Source organism: Microcaecilia unicolor, chromosome 8, assembly GCF_901765095.1.
Source record: "Microcaecilia unicolor chromosome 8, aMicUni1.1, whole genome shotgun sequence".
In the NCBI taxonomy this organism is placed as follows: Eukaryota; Metazoa; Chordata; class Amphibia; order Gymnophiona; family Siphonopidae; genus Microcaecilia; species Microcaecilia unicolor.
In genome coordinates, this window is record NC_044038.1 from 173,310,432 (window position 1) to 173,334,579 (window position 24,148).

At 43.1% G+C, this 24,148-nt stretch overlaps 1 protein-coding gene across 1 annotated transcript; it reads right to left on the reverse strand.

The window, feature by feature from the left end:
* Positions 1-1,311: 1,311 nt before the first annotated feature.
* LOC115476914 (interleukin-5-like) lies at positions 1,312-23,840 on the reverse strand. The gene is made up of 5 exons (XM_030213492.1): positions 23,697-23,840; positions 20,928-21,036; positions 14,443-14,475; positions 8,484-8,609; positions 1,312-1,568 (listed from the first exon to the last, which is right to left on the reverse strand). Exons 2-5 carry the CDS (start codon positions 20,988-20,990, stop codon positions 1,467-1,469), a joined length of 324 nt encoding a protein of 107 aa, XP_030069352.1. The 5' UTR covers positions 20,991-21,036; positions 23,697-23,840; the 3' UTR covers positions 1,312-1,466.
* Positions 23,841-24,148: the final 308 nt, after the last annotated feature.

The following is a 24,148-nucleotide window of genomic DNA, read 5'->3' on the forward strand; positions in this document are numbered from 1 at the left end:
GGGTCAGGCTGTCACTCCGACGGTGGCCAGCGTTTCACAGTACTAATTCTTTCACCGCTGCCTCGGAAAAATAGCAAGACCCTGTATTTAGAGGAACCCTGGCCACTGTCAGAGAGACAGCTTGACCAATTAGAAACGAAAGCTAGGAACGAAAGCTTGACCCCCCCAGCAAACAAAATGTTAGGGGGAGTTCATACTTTCCAAACAGTGATTTGAAGCCGGATATCTGTCCGCTTGTGTTAGAAACCTGTGTCAGCTTTGCCGCATGGCAGCTGCTGGTGCGGCTTAGTAAACTGGGGAGAAAACATGCAGCTACTCTTACCCACTGAACCAGACCTACCTACATCCATAAACTGATAACCTGTAGAACAGCAGTTCAAGAATTGGGCTAAAAAAACAGTAAACTTAGCCCGACCATTGGCCGGATGTAACTACTCATGCTTAAATGTTGGCATCTAAATGCCAACTTAGGCTCTATTCCATAATGACATCTTGGTGCCCAGATGCCATTATAGAATAGCCCTTAGCCCAGGGGCGTAGCTGCTATGGGGCCACGGGAGCCTGGGCCCCCCTGCCGGCGACCCTCTTAACCCCCCCTCCTGCCGCCCACCTGCCGCCTGCTACCTTTGCTGGTGGGGGACCCCAACCCCCACCAGCTGAAGTCTTCTTCCTTCATTTGGTTTCTTCTGACTGAGTCTGACGTCCTGCATGTACAGATCGCAAGGCTTCGTTCTGTTTTTGTGAGTCAGAAACCAAATGAAGGAAGAAGACTTCGGCTGGCGGGGGTTGGGGTCCCCCGCCAGCAAAGGTAAGCGACGGCGGGCGGGGGGTCAAGAGGGTCATTGGCAGGGGGGGGGGTCAAAGTTGTTGGAGGTGCCGGCAATGGCGGGGGGGAGGTGTCGGCAATGGGGGAGTTGGCAGCATCGGGGGGGGGGGGGCTAAAATGTGCACCCTCACCTCAGCTCTGGACCCCCCTACCATTGAAGTCTGGCTACGCCCCTGCCTTAGCCCCCAGCATGTTGCACGTATTTTGACACCTTTCTTTTGGTGTAACAATACTGAATTGCCCCCATTATTTCAACCCCCTCCTTAACCCAATGCCTAGGGTGGTGGTGGTGGAACAATATGTGCACTTTAACCCCACAAGGGGGAGGGCAATTTTCCAGTAGCCCTCTTCCTTGGGCAAAACATTCTTTTACCTGCCAAGGTGGCTTTGAAATTTGTCCTTAAAATATATCCATCAAAAGAGAAACATGAAGCAAAAATATGTTACTATGGTTTAAATATTTTATTACAACCTCATCTCTCTCCACCAAACAATGAAAGTATTAAAAATAAAATTCTGTATTGTCTGTGACACAATAAATTATAATATTTATCTGCAAACACTGAGCCGTCAAATCATTATCACACAGTAAGTGTGTCAAATAAATACTTAGCCACTGTAAATGGCTATAAAAGCAATTTTAAGGTGAGTTCATCTTGCATCCAAGGCTGATCTGGTTTATGACATGAGAGAGTTTCTCCAGGTATTTCTCAACATCTATCTCTTCTGTTTGACATGTATCCTAGAAATAGAAAAATGTGATACATTAGAAAGGGGTAAGAGTAAGTCCAGTGATTTGCAAAAGAATAGACACAATGGCAGTGAACCCAGGGTAGTCACCTATTTTTAATGGCATTATTCAGATAATGCAGCTGAAAATATTTACTGACTGGCCCGGTACTATCCTGAGAGTTCTAGGGTAGTCTGTGGGTGGAGCCAGAAGTTATCTGGGTACCACCAATATTCAGTGCCGACACTCTTCCCGGAGTTCAAAAAACATGAGAGCTTACACAACCGTCGTTTCCCCCCGATTGCCCACTTCTCAGGAGCAAATCCTGAGATAAAGCTTTAGAGCATCATTTTGGGTCAGGTATGCACATAAGTTACACCAGTTTTCTAAGGTTAAGTATGTGCATACTTGCTTAGCCAATGGAAAACATATGCACACCTGCACTTTAGCATGCACAAATATCTGGTTTAATTTTGCCAGCTTTAACAAACAGCACACAAGTCTAAACCTCACCCCACCCCCCGGGAACATCTCCTCCAAAGTTGAAGTTTAAATACGTCTACATCATAGAATTTTAGGAAAGGTCATTTCTGCAGGTAAGGCTGGATACTGCATACCACAGACTACAGGACCTGTCACATAAGACCAACCACTACTGACCAGAACAGATTCTTGCTTTGTTCATTCAGTCCTTAATATCACGGGGAAATGAAATAGTGCATCCCTCTTAATGCCATTTTTATTTACCAGCTAGCCAGTACTGGGGGCATCTTCTATTTAGTGCCTTTGGGCAAAAACTTACTCCTGCAATTTTATTACCAACAGATGCTCTGAGGAGAATGTGGACCCCAACGCCCTTCTGCCAACCACAGAGCTGGGCTGCACTTTGAGGCTAAGTTTGGCAGATGGGGGACTTCTATGAATGGCGCTAAAACTTAGGTGCCAAAAACTGGCGCTACGCCAGTTACAGCAAATCCATCAAAGAATACTAACATAAGTCCACAGATACACATGGCCACTTACAACATGTCTTTGGCTGGTGTACATGGTGGCACCTAAAATCAGTTTGCATGCACAAATGCATCTATTCTACATAGTGCATGCAGGTATAGTCAGAACTAAGGAGTTTGATAACAGGAGACGGCATGAGCCTATCTGACCCATTATGTGGGCTGAAGTCAGTAGGCGGAGTTTGACGTCCTATCAATTTCATTGCTTTGAATGTACCAAGATGGCGGCGGCTGCTGCTGCATTGGAGAGAATTAAAACCTCCTTGGGTGGAGTGGGTGGAGCCCAGCTTCAGCCTTGTGACATCCTGTTATCAAACCTCCTTGGTCAGAACACCCCTGACACGCCCAATGCCCTCCCATGTTAACACCCCCTTTGCAGTTGCATGTGAAACAAGTTAGGCACTCATAGAGGCGTACGTCAGTTACATGCACAACTGCTAATTAGTGCTTGTTGACACCAATTACCGGTACTTATCTTCAATTAAGTGCCAACTGAGCACCAATTAACTAATTTTGTTATGCACCATAACTGATCCTATTCTATAACTAGATGTGCAATTAACATAAGGTGCCATTTCTAGAATTTGGGGGATAATGAAAGTATAGTGTAAATGACAGTGTTCTCCATAAATCCTCTGATTTAACAGCAAGCCCGTAGTTAGTGTTGGAATGTAATTGTATTTTACATGCATTGCCTGTCACCTATTATTTCTCTGTGATTACTCTGTGACCTCTGATGTGAATTACTTAGAGAGGTCACACAGCTATGCAACTTCCTGTTGGGGGTTAGATGCAGCACATGCAGCACATGGAGCACATGGAGCTCATGATCTCTCCTAACCTGAGAGGATCTATGGTGGTGTGAGCATCCATTACCATCTAAGCACATGGAAGGAGCTGATAATACAAATGTATAGTAATATGTATATATAAGCCTGTCTGATTATAATCTAACTACAAACTGTGAGTAAACAGATGTTTTGTTACTTCAACTTTAAAGTGACTCAGCAGTGAATTATTCAGGGGTGAATGAGAGAGAGATGAAGAAAGAAATTAACATTTCTAAAGCTGAAGCTGTGTGTACTAAAATCTGCTAATTATTTACTACAAATAATCCAACAAAAGGGTTATGGGCCCAGGGTCCAGGAATTGAAAAAGAAGAGAAATATTACCAGGCAGAAAAAAAGGCCACATTTTTCTCTTAAGTTTTAAAGGAAAGATTCAGTCTGTCTCTCTCTCCCCCCACACAGCAGACAGAAGGCTAAGAAAATGGCTGAGGGAAGAAATTCACCATTGTTCTATTCTCTCAAGGTGCCTAAATTAACTGAGTTTAATTATCGGCAGTGGGAACTAAGATTCATATGTCTCCTTCGAGCAAAAAGATTAAATATATGCTTAGACCAAGACAGAACAGCTGAAAATATGGCTGAATGGGACAATGCAAACTATTATGTGAAGTGCATGCTTTTGGAAGCTCTCTCAGAGAAACAAGCCATATTAGTGGAGGGAAAAGATACACCAAAGGACATTTTATATAAACTGAGAACTATGTATGCAACTACATATGCAAAGCAGCAACCAATTTGGTTGGCAGAGTTGAATGAAACCAAATTAAGGGATAAAAGTAAATGTAATGATCACATTATGCATCTTATGTCTTCATTTCAAAAGCTAGAACTTTCTGGAATTCCCATGTGTGATGCATTGAAAAGAGCATTTCTTTTTACCTCACTATCAAAGAAGTTTGATGTTTTTAGGTCTGTAAATGAGGCCATTGAAGGGCAATCTTTTGAACAGGCAACATCAAAACTAAGGCAGGAATGCATAATAAATGATTCTGAGGAGATGTGTTCTCAAAGTCAGTCAGAGAGAAATGAAACAAATTTCTTGGCAAAGAACAGAGGAAGGCGGAGCTATGGGAAAACTCCACCCAAGGGCAAGCTGATTTGCTACTCATGTGGAAAGGAGGGACATGTATCTAAATGGTGTAAGGAAACACAAAACACTCCCTCTAGCTCACCTAAGCCAATGGAACTAAAGAATTTTCAAACCAGGAAATGTATGAAGGACAAAGATAAACACAAGGGCTTTCTAATGGCAGAAAAATCTTTGACTATGGTAAATAATAATTCAAATGAAAGTACTTGGATTTTGGATTCAGGGAGCACATGCCATTTAACCAATTGTAAGAATTTCTTTCAGGAAATGTGTCCAGAGGAAGGTATTCTTAAAACTGCAAACGCAGGGACTGCTAAGATCCAAGCAAAAGGTATTGGATTCTTAAAATGCAAAGTGTCTAATGAAGTTAAAGAAATTCCTGTAAGTGATGTCTTGTATATTCCCCAAGCAGTTTGTAATATGCTTAGTGTATCTACATTAGATAAGAAGGGATTTGCGATTCATTTTGAAAACAGTAAGTGCACAATCTCTAAAAATGATGAAGTGTATGCTGAAGCTTTTATGCATAATGATGTTTATAAACTGAACATTTCAGGTGAAGCCTCACATATGGCGCAAGTAAGGAAGAATGATGGTAAATGTAGTCTGGAAATCTGGCACCGCCGCCTGGGACATCGTGATTCTAAGGTGATCCAGGATCTTTACAGTAAGCAACTGGCCACCGGCATTCAGATAAGTGCAGATGCTGGTAAAATTGAGAAATGCATAGACTGTGTTACTCAAAAAGGTGTGAGACCCTCATTTCCTGCATACACAGGAAATAGGAGTAATAAAGTGCTGGACTTAATACACAGTGACTTATGTGGACCGTTTAATATCCCATCATTGGGAAATAACAGATTTGTGCTAATATTCTTGGATGATTTCTCTAGATATTGTGTGGCCTATTTGCTGAAAGAAAAAAGTCAAGTCACAGACATGCTGAAGAAATACGTAGCCATGGTGAGCAATAAATTTGAAAGAAAACCAAAGGTTCTTCAGACCGACAATGGTGGTGAGTTCACTTCACAAAGCATGCGCACATTTCTAGAACAAGAAGGCATTCAGCATATCACAACAGTAGCTTATACACCAGAACAAAATTCTGTTGCAGAGAGAAAATTTAGGTCACTTGTGGAAATGACCAGATGTATGCTGTCAGATAGCAATCTCCCTAAAAGACTATGGGGGGAAGCCATTCTCACAGCAGTGTACCTACAAAACAGAATGCCAACTAAAGGCGCTGAGCGCACACCACATGAGACATGGCATGGTAGGAAGCCAAACCTGTCACACATAAGAACATTTGGAAGTACAGCATATGCTCATGTACCAAAGCAAAGAAGGCATAAGCTGGATTCCACAACAGAAAGGGGCATTTTAGTTGGCTATGCTCCAGGACACAAAGGATATAGAATTTTGAATCTGAAAACTGGCATTGTTGGCATAAGACATGTTACATATTTTGATGAAAACAAAAGGGTTGATAAAGGCTGGATTATCCCAGATGAGCCTTATCATCCAGAATATGAAACTAGAACCATAATAGACATGCCAGTGTATATAAATGCCATACCAAGGCAGATGTCTGAAAGCAACTCATCTGTATCTAACGAGGAACAGGCAGAGGAAGCAGACACAGAAAGGATCATTGAAGAAGACAGTACAGTTGGAGAAGGGGAATCAATTGGAGAAGAACTCTCAGATTTAGAGGATGCGGAAAGGTCAGACCAACCTGTAGTCAGACGCTCATCCAGGGAAAACAAAGGTGTTCCACCCCCAAGACTGTCTTACCTAACAAAGTCAGCAGAAGCTCAAGAGCCCTTAACATGGGATGAGATTGAGAAAATGCCAGCAGAAGAAGCTGCTGAATGGCATAAAGCTGCACAAGAAGAAATTGATGCATTGGATAAAAATAATACTTGGATTCTTACAAAATTACCTCCTGGCAAGAAAGCTATAGGATGCAAATGGGTATTCAAGTTAAAAGGAATGCACAAGGAAAAGTGGAAAGGTATAAAGCCAGATTAGTGGCAAAGGGATATCTTCAAAAATATGGAGAAGATTTTGATGAAGTGTTTGCACCTGTAGTGAAACACACGACAATCAGAACACTTCTGAGCATTGCAGTCTCAAAAGGCATGCAAGTCAACCACATTGATGTGAAAACAGCGTTTCTTCACGGAGATATAACTGAAGACTTGTACATGGAACAGCCAACAGGTTTCATAAATACAAAACAAAGACAGCTAGTGTGTAAATTAAACAAAGGTCTTTATGGATTAAAGCAAAGTGCAGAATGTTGGAATGAAAAATTGCATGAAATATTGACAAATTTAGGATTTAAGCAAGGTGAAGCAGATAAATGCTTGTACACTAGGTGCAGAAATGGACAATATGCATACATTTTAGCTTTTGTTGATGATCTGCTCATTGCAAGCGAAAGTGAACAAGAGTACAAGGACATTGTAAAATATTTAAACCTGAATGTTGAGATAAAAGAACTTGGTAATGTGTCATACTATCTTGGTATAGAAATTGAGAAACAAAATGATGGTTCTTATCTTCTAAGCCAGAAGCAGAAAATAAATGAGCTTATTGAAAGTTTAGGTATGCAAGATGCCCAAGTTGTAAGCACTCCCATGATCACTGATTTTCTGAAGGATGAAACAGTAAGAGAACCTTTACCAGATAACATCCAATATAGATCAGCCATAGGTAAGCTTTTATATCTAGCTACCACATACAGGGCTGATATAGCAAATGCAGTAGGAATTTTGAGCAGAAGGGTCAGCTCACCTACCAAATCAGATTGGACTGCAGTTAAAAGGATGGTAAGGTATTTAAAGGGTACCATTGATTGTAAATTAAAGATTTCAGCCAATAGTAATCCAAAACTAATATGTTACTGTGATTCAGATTGGGCAGGGGATCATTCTAATTATAAATCCACAAGTGGATATGTGTTTATGTATGGAAATGTACAAATTTCATGGGCCAGTCATAAACAAAGTATTGTGAGTTTGTCTTCTACAGAAGCTGAATACGTGGCTGTATCGGAAGCGTGCAGAGAACTGATGTGGATTGAAAAACTTTTGCTGGATTTCGGAATAGCTGAAAAGAGACCAATCCAGTTAATGGAAGATAATCAGAGCTGCATCCGACTGTCACAGAATGACAAGGTTCAGTCACGCACCAAGCACATCGCAACGAAATACCACAACGTGCGAGAGCTGGCGAAAGAAGGGGTCATCAGTCTACACTATTGTCACACCAGTGAGATGACAGCTGACATCATGACCAAACCGTTACCCAGAGAACATTTTGTGAATCTGCGTATAAAGCTTGGACTTTGTATGAATAAATAATTGCATGACAGTTATGCATGAGAAGGGGTTTGTTGGAATGTAATTGTATTTTACATGCATTGCCTGTCACCTATTATTTCTCTGTGATTACTCTGTGACCTCTGATGTGAATTACTTAGAGAGGTCACACAGCTATGCAACTTCCTGTTGGGGGTTAGATGCAGCACATGCAGCACATGGAGCACATGGAGCTCATGATCTCTCCTAACCTGAGAGGATCTATGGTGGTGTGAGCATCCATTACCATCTAAGCACATGGAAGGAGCTGATAATACAAATGTATAGTAATATGTATATATAAGCCTGTCTGATTATAATCTAACTACAAACTGTGAGTAAACAGATGTTTTGTTACTTCAACTTTAAAGTGACTCAGCAGTGAATTATTCAGGGGTGAATGAGAGAGAGATGAAGAAAGAAATTAACATTTCTAAAGCTGAAGCTGTGTGTACTAAAATCTGCTAATTATTTACTACAAATAATCCAACAGTTAGACTAACAGAAATAGGGAGCCAGTTGTCCACAGACCTAAACTTTTGTGGCCAAAGAGTGGTCTAAAAAAGGGAGTTGTCCCCGCACAATTTATTATGGGCAAAAAAGAAGACTCTTACCATCTGCTGCTTAACTTCTTTTTTCAGATCTAGTAGGTTGCTATAAATATATATGATCCTGTTATTAGAGACTTCAGCGTTTGCTTTTAGGATTTCAAACCCATCAAATAACTGCTGGTAGCAGAGCTGTATTAAAGAAGATTTAAAAGCACAAGGGTGAGCAAATGCATATAACTCAACTAAATATAACACAGGATCACTTGTAACACGATCAAGGGTTGGAACCTAGATTTTTGTTGTTGAAGCTGTTATTACATATTGCACTGTCAACCTTTTAATGCAGTTCGATACATCTAGTGCTTTTGATATGGTGGATCATGATGTTTTGCTGTCTATTTTGGATTACTATGGCATCAGTGGAGCCATGCTTGAGTGGATCTGGGGCTTCCTGCTATGTAGATCCTACAAGGAAGTGTTATCTCCTGCATGGAACCCTGGATGTGGAGTAGCGCAGGGTTTCCCCATATCACCAATATTGTTTAACTTAATGATAGTGTCTTTGGGAAGGAAACTTGCTCACTGTGGCTATCATCCATTGATTTATGCTGACAATATAACTACGTTCATTCCATTTGCAGGAGAGATTTTGGATATAACTTCTGATATAAAGTTATGGCTGAACACTTTAGAAACATGGGCCTCAACATTTAAGTTGAAGCTGAATAAGGAAAAATCAAAGTTTTTGCTATTCAGTAGTTCTTTTAACATGACTAAGCATTAAGAACTTATGAGTTGATGAAATCAATTTTCCTATAGTGTCTACTTTAAAAATTCTGGGAGTTATTTTCCAAGGATGTCTTACATTTGAACCTCAGATACAGGCAACGGCACCTAAAGTTTTTAAGCTATTATGGAAATTGAGACACCTCAGATCTAATTTCACTCTTGATGTTTTCAGAATGATTGCACAAAAATTATAGTAATATCCATATCGATTATTCTAACATCATCTACTTGGGCTGTGAAGAGATTATTATAATGAAAATCCAGATGTTAAACAGAGCCTGAATGATTTTTAAAGCTTCAAATTTGAGAAGGCTGCACCATTGTTGTGATTCCACCGGCTGCCAGCACAACCATGCATTATATTCAAGCTATGTTCGCTAGTTTTCTTTGACTCTGCATGGTTGTGCCGCTATCTATATGTTTCCGCTTATTCATTTATCAGTTAGAAACTCAGCTTGGAGAAAAGGCAGCTGAGGGGAGATATGATAGAGGTCTAATGAGTGGAGTTGAACAGGTAGACGTGAAGCGTCTGTTTACACTTTCCAAAAATATTAGGACTAGGGGGCATGCGATGAAGCTACAATGTAGTAAATTTAAAATGAATCGGAGAAAATCTTTCTTCCCTCAATGTGTAATTAAACTCTGGAATTCATTGCCAGAGAATGTGGTAAAGGCGGTTAGCTTAGCAGAGTTTTAAAAAGGTTTGGACTGGTTCCTAATGGAAAAGTCCATAGACCATTATTAAACTGGACTTGGGGAAAATCCACTATTTCTGGGATAAGCAGCATAAAATGTTTTGTACTTTTTTGAGATCTTGCCAGGTATTTGTGACCTGGATTGGCCACAGTTGGAAACAGGATGCTGAGCTTGATGGACCTTTGGTCTATCCCAGTATGGCAATACTTATGTACTTATGTGCTTATGTAAGTCCTGAATCTAGGGAATTTTTAACTCTGCATTATCCTGACACCCCTCCCCCCACACGATTGCTTCATTCCATCAATGACCACCATATGGTTCTTCCCTGTCCAAAACTGGCTAAATATGAAAACACTTGGCACAGTGCATTCTATTTTCTTGCTCCTGCAACCTGGAACAATCTCCCTCTAGAAATTTGTGGTGAATTATCCCTCCCCAGATTTAAAACAGCCAGACTTTGTAGGCAAGCTTTTGGTTAACGGTCAGAGCAGTGTTCTGGTGTCTCCCATCCCTCCGAAGCAAAAAGGAGGAGCAAACCTCACATGAACGTGAGCAACAAACAAAGCAGTGAGGTAGATGCAGAGAGTAGCCTAATGATTAGAACAGTTTGTTAAGAATGAACACAAAGAAGCCGAGGTCACAGGTTCAAATCCCACTGTAGTTGTTTGTAAATTCTTTAACCATATGGTCTCATTTACTTGATATTGTTTATTACATATTTGTGTTTGTTTTTATGTAGATTCATCATACCCCTGAGGCAGGCCCTTTGGGCCGAAACACGGCTATGTCGGGTCGTCCTTTTAGCAGTTTTCCTAATAAAGACTACTTGATATTCTCTTCGCATCTACCTCACTGATTTGTTTGTTGTGTCTCCCATCCCTCTCCCGCTTCTCCCTCTTATTCTCCTGTGGCTGTGTATGTTTAGGTTAGTGTGTCCTTGGAGTTCCTTTTCTTTGTCATTTGTTCTTTATAATGTAACCGCTTTGTTCTGTGTATCAGCAAAATCTATAGTAAGTAAGAATAAAGAATGTTGGGCTGCAAGTCAATGGAATGAGCTTCCATGCTCGATTAGACATCAGACAAATTATGGTAAATTTTGAAAACTACTGAAGACCTATTTGTTTAGGAAGTATTTGGTCCACAGATGATCTTATTTCATTTTTATAGCAAAACTTTTGTTATGTTCCTGGGAATGTCCAGCTTCTTATCTTGTAAGCCACACTGAACTCAGTAGGCATGTGTGGGATACCAGTGTCATAAGGTAATGTAATAAAATGTGGATTCACTTATTGCATGGTCAAATATCTTGGAACACAACATCCATGCTATCTGAGGTTGCCTTTGTATTGCTCCACGGCGTGACCACACCTCAAATACTGTGTGCAATTCTGCTCACCACATCTCAAAAAAGATATAGTGGAATTAGAAAAGGTACAGAGAAGGGCGACAAAAATGATAAAGGGGATGGGACGACTTCCCTATGAGGAAAGGCTAAAGCGGCTAGGGCTCTTCAGCTTGGAGAAAAGGCGGCTGAGAGGAGATATGATAGAGGTCTATAAAATAATAATGAGTGGAGTGGAACGGATAGACGTGAATCGCTTGTTTACTCTTTCCAAAAACACTAGGACTAGGGGGCATTCAGTGACGCTACTAAGTAGTAAATTTAAAATAAATCAGAGAAAATATTTCTTTACTCAACATGTAATTAAACTCTCATTGCCAGAGAATGTGATAAAAGCAGTTAGCTTAACAGGTTTAAAATAGGTTGGACAGCTTCCTAAAAGAAAAGTCCATAAGCTAGCAGAGCTGGTGGGGGGAGGCGGGGCTGGTGGTTGGGAGGTGAGGATAGTGCTGGGCAGACTTATACGGTCTGTGCCAGAGCCGGTGGTGAGAGATGGGACTGGTGGTTGGGAGGCGGGGATAGTGCTTGGCAGACTTATACGGTCTATGCCGGGGCTGGTGGTTGGGAGGCGGGGATAATGCTGGGCAGACTTATACGGTCTGTGCCAGAGCCGATGGTGGGAGGCGGGGCTGGTGGTTGGGAGGCGGGGATAGTGCTGGGCAGACTTATATGGTCTATGCCCTGAAGAGGACAGGTACAAATCAAGGTAGGGTATACACAAAAAGTAGCACATATGAGTTTATCTTGTTGGGCAGACTGGATGGACCGTGCAGGTCTTTTTCTGCTGTCATCTACTATGTTACTATGTTACTATTATTAATATGGACTTGGGGAAAATCCACTGCTTATTTCCAGGATAAGCAGCATAAAACGTATTGTACTGTTTTGGGATCTTCCACTCAATAAACTGCAGACCTCAATATTTGTTGCTTATAAACTTATTTTCCATTTTAAAATACAACAGGTGGAAAAGACCTCAAAAGACCTTTGGTGCTCAAGTGAACTTGTCACTGACACATTTTGCAGCACTCACTGGGCCATTATGTCATCATAGGCCAAAAACCTCCTTAAAGGTTTTTCTGTTTTATCTTCAAAATTAGTGACAATATCAAACTCTGTGTCCATAAAAATGTGGAATAACATGGTGCAAACCTTTAGCAAAAACATTACAGTGACTTAGCTTGACTTATAAGGTCCAGCCCCACTTGTTCATCGGATCCTTTTCAAACTCCCAACTGGGACCCGTTTCGCCCATTGGCTTTGTGAAGGGAGAAAACAGGGCGCTCGGAATATCTGAGTTTGATATTGTCAAAATCATGAAAACCCAACTGGGTTGTGGCCCTTGAGGACACTGGTTGCCCACCCTTGACTTAGAATATCAAGCAAATGTTAAAACTTATACAGAAAATACAGATCTCATATTCATTAACTATGAAGAATAAACTAACCACATGTCAAAGAAAATACAAAAATGATGCTTTTTCATTAGATTAATTTACCACATTTGTACAAGCCAGGGGTGTAGCCAGACCTCACGGTGGGAGGGGGCCAGAGCCTGAGGTTGGGGGCACATTTTAGTCTGCCGCCCCGCCACCTCGCCCCCCCACTGCCTCGCCACTCCCCTCACCTCCTTGCCGCTTCCCCTCACTGCCTCATCACTCCCCCCTTAAAAACAAATACCTTTGCTGGCGGGGGTCCCCAACCCCCGCCAGCCGAAGCCTTCTAGACCGGGGGTTGGGGACCCCTGCCAGCCAAACCAGGGGCCCGGATGAAATTTGTGAGGGCCAAGGATCCCGTGGCCCCACCTAGCTATGCCCCTGGTACAAGCTTTCTAAATCCATGCAACCTAGTACATCAGACCTGTGCAAGATGAGCTGAGGACAGTGTCATCTGAATGTACAGTTTATTTAGTCCATTTTTTTAAAAGGCCTCTCTTGTAACTTGTTTTTTTCACCTTTATCTCTGTGCAGCCCCCGTGGGCTTAAATGACTTTAATTGACTTGGGGGGGGGGGGTCTTTTACAAAGCATCGGTAAGCCCAATGGGTGGCGGTAAGGGCTCCCCGCCTTTGGCCACCCGGTAAGAGTTCTATTACCGCATGGCCATGTTTGTCTGGGGTCTTTTTACCCGCTGTGGTAAAAAGGGCCCAGGTGCAAGGGGAAAAGACTTCCACTGCTAGCACAGGGCCCTTCTTCCCGCATCTTGGTAAAAGGACCCCCTTGGAATGGAACACGGTTTTATTTCCCATTTAGGGATCAATATTCAAAGCGGAGTAAATTATCTGTTCAGGGTATCTACTGATATTCAGTGGCACTTTAACCGGACAGTGACCGGGGAAAGCTCTCGAGTTTTGGCTGAACTGAGACATCAGATTCATTATGAGCCCTGTTTACTAAGCCATGCTAGAGGCACACTAGCGTTTTTAGCGTGTGCTAAGCATTAGCACGCCCTAGTGGAGGAGTGGCCTAGTGGTTAGGATGGTGGACTTTGGTCCTGGGGAACTGAGGAACTGAGTTCGATTCCCACTTCAGACACAGGCAGCTCCTTGTGACTCTGGGCAAGTCACTTAACCCTCCATTGCCCCATGTAAGCCGCATTGAGCCTGCCATGAGTGGGAAAGCGCGGGGTACAAATGTAACAAAAAAAATAAAATAACCGTGTAGATGCCCATAACATTCCAATGGGAGTTTAAATGGTTAGTGCATGCTAGGGGTGTAGCTAGGTGGGGCCATGGGGGTATGGGCCCCCACAGGTTTAGTCCTGGCCCCTTCCACTTTCTGTGCTGTGAGTCCTGACATCCAGTACATCCTGCACATTTCGTGCAGGATGTCAGGACTCACAGCACAGATCAGCGAAGTGAATGAATGCGCCGGAGACCGGCACCAGGAAAGGTAGCTTGCGGCAGCGGGGGGGAGGGGGGTGTGTGTCAAAAGTGGCATGGGGGTCAGCGGCTGGGGGAGGCGGGCTAAAATGTGCCCCCCCACCTTGGGCTCTGGACCCCCCTCCTGCCGAGGTCTGGCTACGCCCCTGGTGCATGCTAATTTTTAGCACATGCTAAAAACACTAGTGCACCTTAGTAAACAGGGCCCTCAGTCTAAAGCATTTTTCAAAACAATTTGCAAGTTGTACTTACATTGTGATCAACTGGTGCTGGAATTCTCAAATTCTGAAATAGAAAAATAGTTCTTATTGTGCTGTATTCCATGTTCAGTGCAGTTCCTTAACCTAACAGAGCTCCATAACACACTGTACTAACTACTATACATCTGACTCTGCTCAATGTTTATGCTCTAATTGGTACTTAGAATGAATTTATTTGATTGCTAATTAAGAATAAGGAACTAGTTATCATTGACAACTTCTCTTGTCAATAGTACAAATATGCTATTAAAAATCATACAGGATGGTAAAAGAATGGTTAATAATTTGCCAGTTTCAGTTACTCTAAAAAAAACTTTTTTAAATAACGTGCCAGTTTGTTCACTGTGCAATGAATAAATATGCATATAAAATAAAATATGAAATAAACCAAGTTATGCACTTCACAGGCAGTCATTTTACCTCAATTGTTGCTGCTGAGAGACCAGATTTTAGTTTGCCTACTTGTGCGTAAATTTCTGCGCATAAGTTACAGATAATTTTGGCTCTAGTGTCACAGACACACAGAGCTGATAGAATCAAACACAGCACAGTCTTCATGGTTTTAAAGTGCTGCCAGCGGATGGTCTGATTAAAATGTTACCCCTGCCCGATGTTATAAACACATTTGATGAGGAAATGATGAATTGATCTCGATAAGGATGAGCGATAATGACTCTATAGGAAAGAGATTTTATAGAATTGCGGTAAATTGTACCCATAAACTGACACTTCTCTAATCTTATCTTTTACTTTTGCTCTTTAAATGAATAGTTAAGTTCCTTTTATAGTACTTTACAATTCAGCAACACCTTCCTATAAGATGAAATAAAGCTTATTCTATGAAAGCATTCACGTTATCAATGAAGGCTTTTTTTTTTCCAAATTCCATTATATCATTTATGCAAATTCAGTAAAATATGCAAAATGTCATACGAAATTTCCTTTGACTAAGTAAATCCAGTGGACACTAAAAACAGAAGGAGCAGTGAAAGAGGTCATTCACTAATGGTTAGTGTGTACTAACAATGTTATTCCTATGGGCCCTGTGGCAGATAGCATATGCTAGCAGCATTAGATCATGCTAACTGTAAATAAAATGCAGGTGATGTCTTCATGATGGATCAACATCTGGTTAAAAGATAGGAAGCAAAGAGTGGGATTATATAGTCAATCTTCCCAATGGAAAGGGTTAAGTAGTGGAGCACCTCAGGAATCTGTGCTGGGACTGGTGCTGTTTAACATATTCATTAATGATCTGGTAAGGGAACAATAAACCCATCAAGCCTGTAGCTAACAGAAAAATGTTCAAAGCAGTAAAACACAAGCAAACAGTAAGGAACTGCAGAAGGACTTTGCCAGACTGGTGAACTGGAGGTTAAAATGACAGATGGAAATTTACTACTACTACTAAACATTTCTAAAGCGCTACTAGGGTTACACAATGTGATGCCCATAGGGAACAACAATCCTAACTATACTTACATAATGCTAAGTTCCATTACATTTCACAAAGGGGTCCTTTTACTAAGGTGCGCTGAAAAATGGCCTGCGGTAGTAAAGATGCCTGTTTTGGGCGCACGCAGAATTATTTTTCAGTGCACCTACAAAAAATGCCTTTTTTTGCCCAAAACTGTCAGATTTGTGAGTTCTTGTACCAAGTAGAGCGTTGCTGAGCCCTGTACTCGGACCAGGTTCTGCTTGGCGGCTGGACAACCCCGGATTTCACCTGCGCTGACCGCCGTTCCCCAGAGGTTGAGCCCCTAGGTGCGGGCGGCCTGCAGGACTTACGAGACGGAGCTGGAAGCGGGGGATGAATGTATAGCCCAGGCAGGCACAGTGGTGTGCTGGTAAATTTTTAAAAACAGGCTCTCTCCCCGGTCCACCTCGGCGCCCCCCCCCCCCCCCCCCGTCCACCTCTGCGCCCCCCACCCCAAAAAAATTGCAGAGCTGGCTATACCCGGGGGGGGGGGGGCAGCGGCCAACACATTACTCTCTCCAGGAAAAAAAAATTAAATGATCCCAGGTTCCAATCTAATTCATGTTTAATATGGGATAAAATGCCATAAATAAGTAAATAAACATAAACTTTTAATGTTCAGCACCTGATTCTCAAAGTGGACATATTCCAAACACTATAATGAAAATAAAATTATTTTTTTTTCTACCTTTGTTGTCTGGTGACTTTGTTTCTCTGATCATGCTGGTTCAGTATCTGATTCTGCTGCTCTCTATCTGTTCCCTTGACTCCGTTTCCAGGGCTTCCTTTCCATTTATTTCTTTTCTTTCCTCCTTTCTTCTTCATTTCTGGTCCTCCGCATACTTGACTGTACAGTGGATCCAGCTTCTGCCTATTTTCTCCATCCATGTGCAGTTTCTCTCCTCACTTCCTTTTCCCTCATCTAATCTCCTTCCTCTATCTTCCCTCCATGTCCAGCATTTCTTCTCTCCCCCTTCCCTCCCCTCCATCCATGTCCAGAATTTCTCTTGCTCTTCCCGCCATCCATGTCCTGAAACTCCTCTCTCCCCTGTCCCTCTCTATCCATCCATACCCAGCAATTCTCTTCTCTCCCCTGCCCCCTCTGCCCAGCAATTCTCTCCTCTGCCCATCCATGCCCAGCAATTCTCTCCCCTGCTTCCCTCTGCCCATCCATGGCCAGCAAATCTCTCCCCTGCCTCCCTCTGCCCATCCATGGCCAGCAATTCTCTCCCCTGCCTCCCTCTGCCCATCCATGCCCAGCAGTTCTCTCCCCTGCCCCCCTCTACCCATCCAGCGATTCTCCTCCCTCCCCTGCCGCTCCGAAGCATGTCCAACAATGTCCTTCACCCCCACCCTCCCCTCTCGCTCCCCTCCGTCTTTTTTTAATTACCTCCGTCGAAGCGCCGCCATTTAAAGCCCTCCTGCGTGCTGGCCGTCTCCAGGCTTCCCCTGCTTGATTCGGCTGATGTTCGTGCCTTAGTCCCGCCTTCATTCTGACGTCATTTCCTTTTTTCCAGTACGCAGGAGGGCTTTAAATGGCGGCGCTTCGACGGAGGTAATTAAAAAAGACGGAGGGGAGCGAGAGGGGAGGGTGGGGGCGAAGGACATCGTTGGACATGCTTCGGAGCGGCAGGGGAGGTAAGCATGGCCTGTGATGGCGCCCTCCTGCCATGCTTACCTCCCCTAATGGAGCCGGCTCGCCCCCAACAACAACCGGCTCGCAAGAGCTGTCAAAATTTAACAAGCGGCTCTTGCGAGCCGGTGCGAGCCGGCTCCAGCACACCACTGGGCAGGCAGCAGGTCAAGAGAGTAATCCAGGTACAGGCGAAAGTCAGTAGGCAGGTGGCAGGCAAGAGAGTAATCCAGGTACAGGCGAAAGTCAGTAGGCAGGGGGCAGGCAAGACAGTAATCCAGATGCAGGCGAAAGTCAGTAGGCAGGCAAGAGAGTAATCCAGGTACAGGCAAAGTCAGCAATGAGGGACCAGTAGATAAGAAGCAGACTACAGAGTTAGAAACATCTACCAAAGTGGAAGCCGAAGAATGGAGTCCAGGGAGAGCTCAGCTGATAAAGGGCTGGCGTCTGACATCAGCAGGGAGAAAGGGCACAGCCATAGGACAAGTGCAGGGGAAGGAGGAATCGGAAGACCAATAGGAGAGAAGCAAGAGAAGCCAGGCAGAGGAAGAGCAGACCCAGGTGGGTGGAAGCAAAGCAATTAAGGAGCCTGCAACCATCGCTCTCTGAACAAACCCAGAGAGAACTACACACACATGGCTCAGGCAGTGCCAGTCAAGTGTGTGTGTCGACGGGACCCCGTGCAGCCCAAGGATGCTGCTTGCATTGAGGTAGGGGACATGACAAAAACAGATGTGCGGCAAAATGAAAATTGCCGCCAGCCATTGACCTAGCGGTAAAGAATCCGGGCGGTAATGACCTACATGCTCCAAATGCCACTTGGCCCGCGTCGGTTATGCATGCCCGAAAATAAAAAATATTTTTCAGACACGCATATCGGACACGCACCAAAAATGAAATTACCGCAAGAGCCACATGGTAGTCGGGCGGTAACTCCATTTTGGCACACGTTGGGTGCGCATAGACACGCGGCTTAGTAAAAGGGCCCCATAATAATGATAACACTTGTTACTATGTTACTATTGTGTGCTATGATACTATGTTACTTATTGTCATAGACCTATTGGACGTGGTGATGAGAATTCAGGTAATGTAATGTAATATGGTCCTTGTATCCTACAGGATTTAATATTTTAAGACGTAAGATTTTACGCTTCCGCAAATCTCTGAAAACTCATCTCTTCCAAAAGGCCTATGTGGAAAATACTTAGCATACAAAACTACTTTAACAATCCACACAGTTACCGCAGTTCACCTCTAACCTACCTAACACTTTCCGTCTATTCTCCCTTACCTAATCTTTAAACAGTAATAATTGTACTTGTTATCATGAAACGACTATGTCATAACCACAATCTGTAAGCCACTTTGAGCCTGCAAATAGGTGGGAAATGGTGGGATACAAATGCAATAAATAAAATAAATAATAAATACATTTTCTTGTACTTTCTGCTGAAGCTCCATTAATTACCTTTAAGAAATATTTGGGGGAAGTTTTAAAAATTCCAGAAAATTCTTATCCACCGATATCCAAGATATATTTTATTCCACCTTTTTCAAAGAAAGAAATGGATCAACCAGCGGATACAGTTACTAATTTGGATGTTTCATACAATTTGTTGAATTTGACTCAGATCACTGAAGCAGATGCGACTGAAGTTAAACCCGCAACTGTAATTCTTTCCTTTGTATTAGATCCAGATCATGATTGGGGGTTTAAGGCTTTTCTTCTGCCATCATGATTCTCTCTTTTTAGGTTGTAAAGTCTGGGCTTTTCCTGATGTTGTAGTAGAGGAGAAAAGTGGGAAACTAAAGCCACGGATTCCAGAGACTGGAGCACACAATGTCTAAATTTTAAAACAAGGTTTATTTAAAAATCACAAATGACTCAACACATTTAGTCAGACCATTTAGTAGTGGAAATACCAACTGGTCTTTTTAAAGACTATCCCATTTTTCTGCATGATTTTTAGCCTTTTGATATTTTTGGTTTTGTACTTCTACACAGACTCTTGAGGCAGGCCGAAACACAACGTTGTGTTGAGTCATTTGTGATTTTTAAATAAACCTTGTTTTAAAATGCAGACATTGTGTGCTCCAGTCTCTGGAATCCGTGGCTTTAGTTCCCATTTTTCTGCTCTACTTGAGCTGCTCCATGGGATCATTTGAGTTCTCCACACATGTGGATTCTCTTTTGGACCTTTTCCTGACATTGCAAGGGGCAACCCAGAAGCGTCACCAGCAAGTTTTGGTCCTGAGGCTGCTTGTATTACAGTTGGGTGCCCTCTTTTGGTTGAATTACCCATGCACATGTGTCATTAAATATAATTTGGTCAAATATGTTTTCTTTGATCCTGACCATTTGAAGAATTTCTTGGGCTAAAGTCCCTGCTTACAAAGGTGCACTAGTGTTTTTAGTGCATGCTAAAAATGAGTGTGCGCTGTGTAGACGCCCATAATATCCCTATGGGTGTCTACAAGGATAGCTTGTGCTAATTTTTAGTGCACGCTAAAAACACTAGCGCGCCTTTGTAAACAGGGCCCTAAGTCACCTGCTATTGTCTCCCATCCACCATGGGGTGGTCCTACTTCTTCTCCGTAATTAGTATTAGATGGATCTATTAATTTTCCTTTCAAATGTATTTTTCCTGATATTTGCCTTGTCTCCAGTTTAAGTGGTAGACTTTAAGACAGAGTAATAATTTCCTGTGTTATTTTCCTAGCAATATTATTTCCTTGTTAAAATGTCTTTTTCTGTAACAAGAATATACGTCTTGGATTGATTTTGATAATTTCATAAATAAAAATTTTTTAAAAAATTTATGTAGACCAGGGGGAGGGATTAGTGCATCTGCAAACTAGGCATATGCCTAAGCCAAGAAGGGAAGCCCATATTTGCTTATTTTATGTAATGCAATCAAGGTAGAAAACTTAGGGGTCCTTTTACTAAGCCGCATAGGTGCCTATGTGCACCCAACGTGTGCCAAATTGGAGTTACCGCCCTTGTGTTAATTTCAATTTTGGCACGTGTCCGCTACGCGCAACCGAAAAATATTTTTTTATTTTCGGATGCACACAGCGGACGCGTGCCAAGTAGCATCTGAGGCATGTAGATCATTACCGTCCCAAATTCTTTACCGCTAGGTCTATGGCTGGCGGTAAAGTCTCAGATCCAAAATGGACGTGTGGCAATTTTGATTTTGCCACACATCCATTTTTGGCAAAAAAGGCATTTTTTTGTAGGTGCAATGAAAAATAATTCTGCGTGCACCCAAAACACACGTCTACGCTACCGCAGGCCCTTTTTCAGTGCACCTTTGTAAAAGGACCCCTTAGATTGTTAGCCCACTTGGAAGAGAGAACGTACCTGTATGTAATATGTAAACATCTTTGATTCTACCACAGAAAGGTGGTATATCAAGAATCTCATAAACAGAAATATAATTAGGCTCCTCTCGCCTCCGATTTTCAATTTCCTGCAACAGAGAAGAGGTAAATTCTGTGGCAAAGGATAGTAGGTCCAAGAGAATCGGAATGACAGCACAAAGAGGATTCAGTTCTGCTTTCCTACCACAAGATGTCAACAGCAATACTGGAAAGGAAGGTTTTGTCACATCCCTGACCACTAAACTGCAGGAGGCGAGGCTGTGAGTCTATGGCATCTGTTCTTAAGTGTTTCATAAATTGTAGCTTTACATTTTTATTTTCTTGCTAATTAGGGGTTCTTTGAGGGTACAAAAAAAACCTGTGTTTATTGTTTTTTTCAGTCTACAGGTACTAGTGCTGGGTACATTTTCCAGTGGAATCAAATATGTATATTTGTGTCACTTAGGGGTCATTAGCACAGAAAAGGCACAAAGACTGAGTCCCAGATGCACAAAGATCCCTGTAAAGAATCCGTCTGTATTTCCACCTTGGTAAAAATTACCGATTTGGAAATACAGAGGGATTCCCAAAGCGAATCGCATGCAAATGAGCTGCTTGTTCCTTTTGTGAACAGGCTCATTTGCATGTGATGGGGGGAAGCCAGTCGGTCATCTGACTGTGCACAGAGCAGTCAATCGTTAAGCATGGCTGCTCTGCGCATGCCACAGACAGCTTTCATGCACACAGCTTCGGCCCGAGAGGGAGGGTGCGGCGGTGGCTGCTGCGTCCCTGCTCCGGGCCTGTTATAGAATGGGGGTGGGGTGGAAATGTCCAACATTTGTCTACAATTGCTGATCCCTAAGGAAAAGGATGCTTTGAATATGCTCTGGTATTTTTGCAAGCAAAGAATCTTAGATTTGGGTTTTGCAATTCTGATCTGCTGATGAAAATTTGAGAACAGAGGAGCTCGTTTCCAGCTTATCTCTTCAAATTGCAAACTTCTTACACCCTCACCAGCTACTTCTCCTGTCTCAGGGTTCAGAACCCTGGAAAGTTTTTCATGTAGTCCTCTGGCACCTGGTTTCAAGACAGAGATAACACATCTTTCTTTCATGGCTATCAGTGGAAACCTCATGGTGAACTGAAACAACAGACATTCATTCATTTCATTCCATCCTGTGTGAGATAAAGTTCATCTCCTATCATAGATCTTGCAATGGAAAGAAATCTACAAGTTGCAGGTCTATGCACAGTACATGCAAACAGTGGCATAGCAACAGGGGGCCTGGGGCCCCCAAAATTGGCTCCGGGCCCCCGGTTTGGCTGGTGGGGTCTCCAAACCCCACCAGCTAAGGCGTTTGTCCCGTACTGGTCTCACATTGCCTGGTGTCCTGTCCTGTTTTCAGCACCATGCACATTCGTTTTAATGAAAGTGAGCAAAAGCAGCGCTGAAAACAGGACAGGGCGCCAGGCAATGTGAGACCAACGCAGGACAAACGCTTTAGCTGGCGGAGGTTGGGGACCCCCACCAGCCAAGGTACCTTCCAGCAGTGGGGGGAGGGGGAGGGGCAGGAAGGCGGCAGCAGGGAGGCGGGACAAAATGTGCTCTCCCACCTTGGGCTCTGGCCCCTCCCTCCCTTCCAGGTCTGGCTACGCCCCTGCATACAAACAAAGGGAATTTAAAGAAATATCCTCACTGTGGTCTTATGAGGGAAGCATTGCTCTGAAAATTGAGCCACAGTTCCACACAGCACACTGGTTAGCTATTCAGTCCAATGAAAAGAAGTAGCACAGCCCTGGGTTAACCACTGAACAAAATAAGCAGGGAAGGGAAGCACCAGGAGTTTTGTTCCTCTAGCTATCATGCCCTTAACTTTTTCACTGCCGTCTGCCACAGCAATTATCCAACATATGAATTTCAGTGTGTTTCTAATCATTATAAAAATATATGTTGTTTCGTTTGGTATAATAATGATATTTCTCTGCACTTATTAAGTCTTAATGTCAGTTAAGCAATGGAAAGGCCAAGGGGCACCATTGTTGGGCTGTGTTTAGGGCATCAGTTGGCCATTATCCAGCCCTGAGTACACAGAAGACCGAGGCAGGCACAATGCAACAAGAACTTGAACGCCAGGCTTTAGCATACACAGGAGAGGCCCGCCTAGCCTACTGTGTATGCATGGTTTTCGTGCATGGGGGGGGGGGGGCTCCCACACACTTGCTCAGTTTTGCAAAACCCAAGTATGTGTGTGAGGGGGTGGCAGCCCAGAGAACGGAGCACCGACTGGGTGGAAGCGCACTTCCGCTGGCAGGACAGTGCAGCATGAAAGCAATCTCCTCACATCTACTCACACAGCATTCCTGCGGGAAGAGACGGTGCAGAGTGAAAGCAATCTGTTCACATCTGCTCATAGCATTCCTGCAGGAAGGAGAGGTGCAGCATGAAAGAAGTCTCCTCACATCAGCTGCCTTCTGCCCCTGCTGCACAGTTCATGTGTGTAGTAAATTGTACCCTGTCTCCTACAGGATATGGCTCAAGCCTCAGCTTTGATGTTTTGACCCAGTCACACAATGGAAAAAGTTGCAAGGCACACACCTGTAGGACTGATTTGCGTTATTTGATTCTGACTAGCAGAGGTTGCTAAAAATAATGTGTTTGGTTTACTTTATCATTGTGTGTGTCAGAATTGGAAAAAAAAACAACTGTTTTATCTCTCACCATCTGAAAAGTTGCCATGACTTGCTAAAACAGAGTTACCATACCACTCACCTCTTACAGGGTTTGTAGCTGGTTCTTTCCCCTCACAGGACAGATCAATGACAATTTCTGTCACTATCTGATCTAAATCAGTGGTTGCTTGGTGTCTTGGCTCTGTTTCAGCTTTAAAGCTGGGAAGTATGATGAGTTAGCTTATCATTGGTGAATGCAATGAAGGAAACGGGTTCCAGTGAAATCCGGTTTCTGCTCAGGGGCTGGGGATGGTTTAGACTAAGTTCAGGGGATACAGCAACACAGCGACATCTATTGGTGGGATCAAGAACACACAGAATGGAAGGGAGCTGAGATTTGTGTCCCTTCCAACAATGACTAGATTAATAAGGAGGGAGGATATTGAGAAATTAAAAACAGAGCGAACATCACCGGTAGTAGTGAACAGAGATAGCCCTGTAACCCAACCCAGTAGAGGCACCTTCTGACTGAGCTAGAAGCCCAAAGGAACA

Excerpts from the sequence above, each read along its gene's own strand:
- LOC115476914 (XM_030213492.1), bottom strand. The coding sequence starts at position 20,990 with ATGAGATTCTTGATATACCACCTTTCTGTGGTAGAATCAAAGATGTTT. Across the intron at positions 14,476-20,927 it reads TGTTTACATATTACATACAG|AATTTGAGAATTCCAGCACC; the intron begins GTACGTTCTCTC and ends TTTCTATTTCAG. Across the intron at positions 8,610-14,442 it reads CAGCACCAGTTGATCACAAT|CTCTGCTACCAGCAGTTATT; the intron begins GTAAGTACAACT and ends TCTTTAATACAG.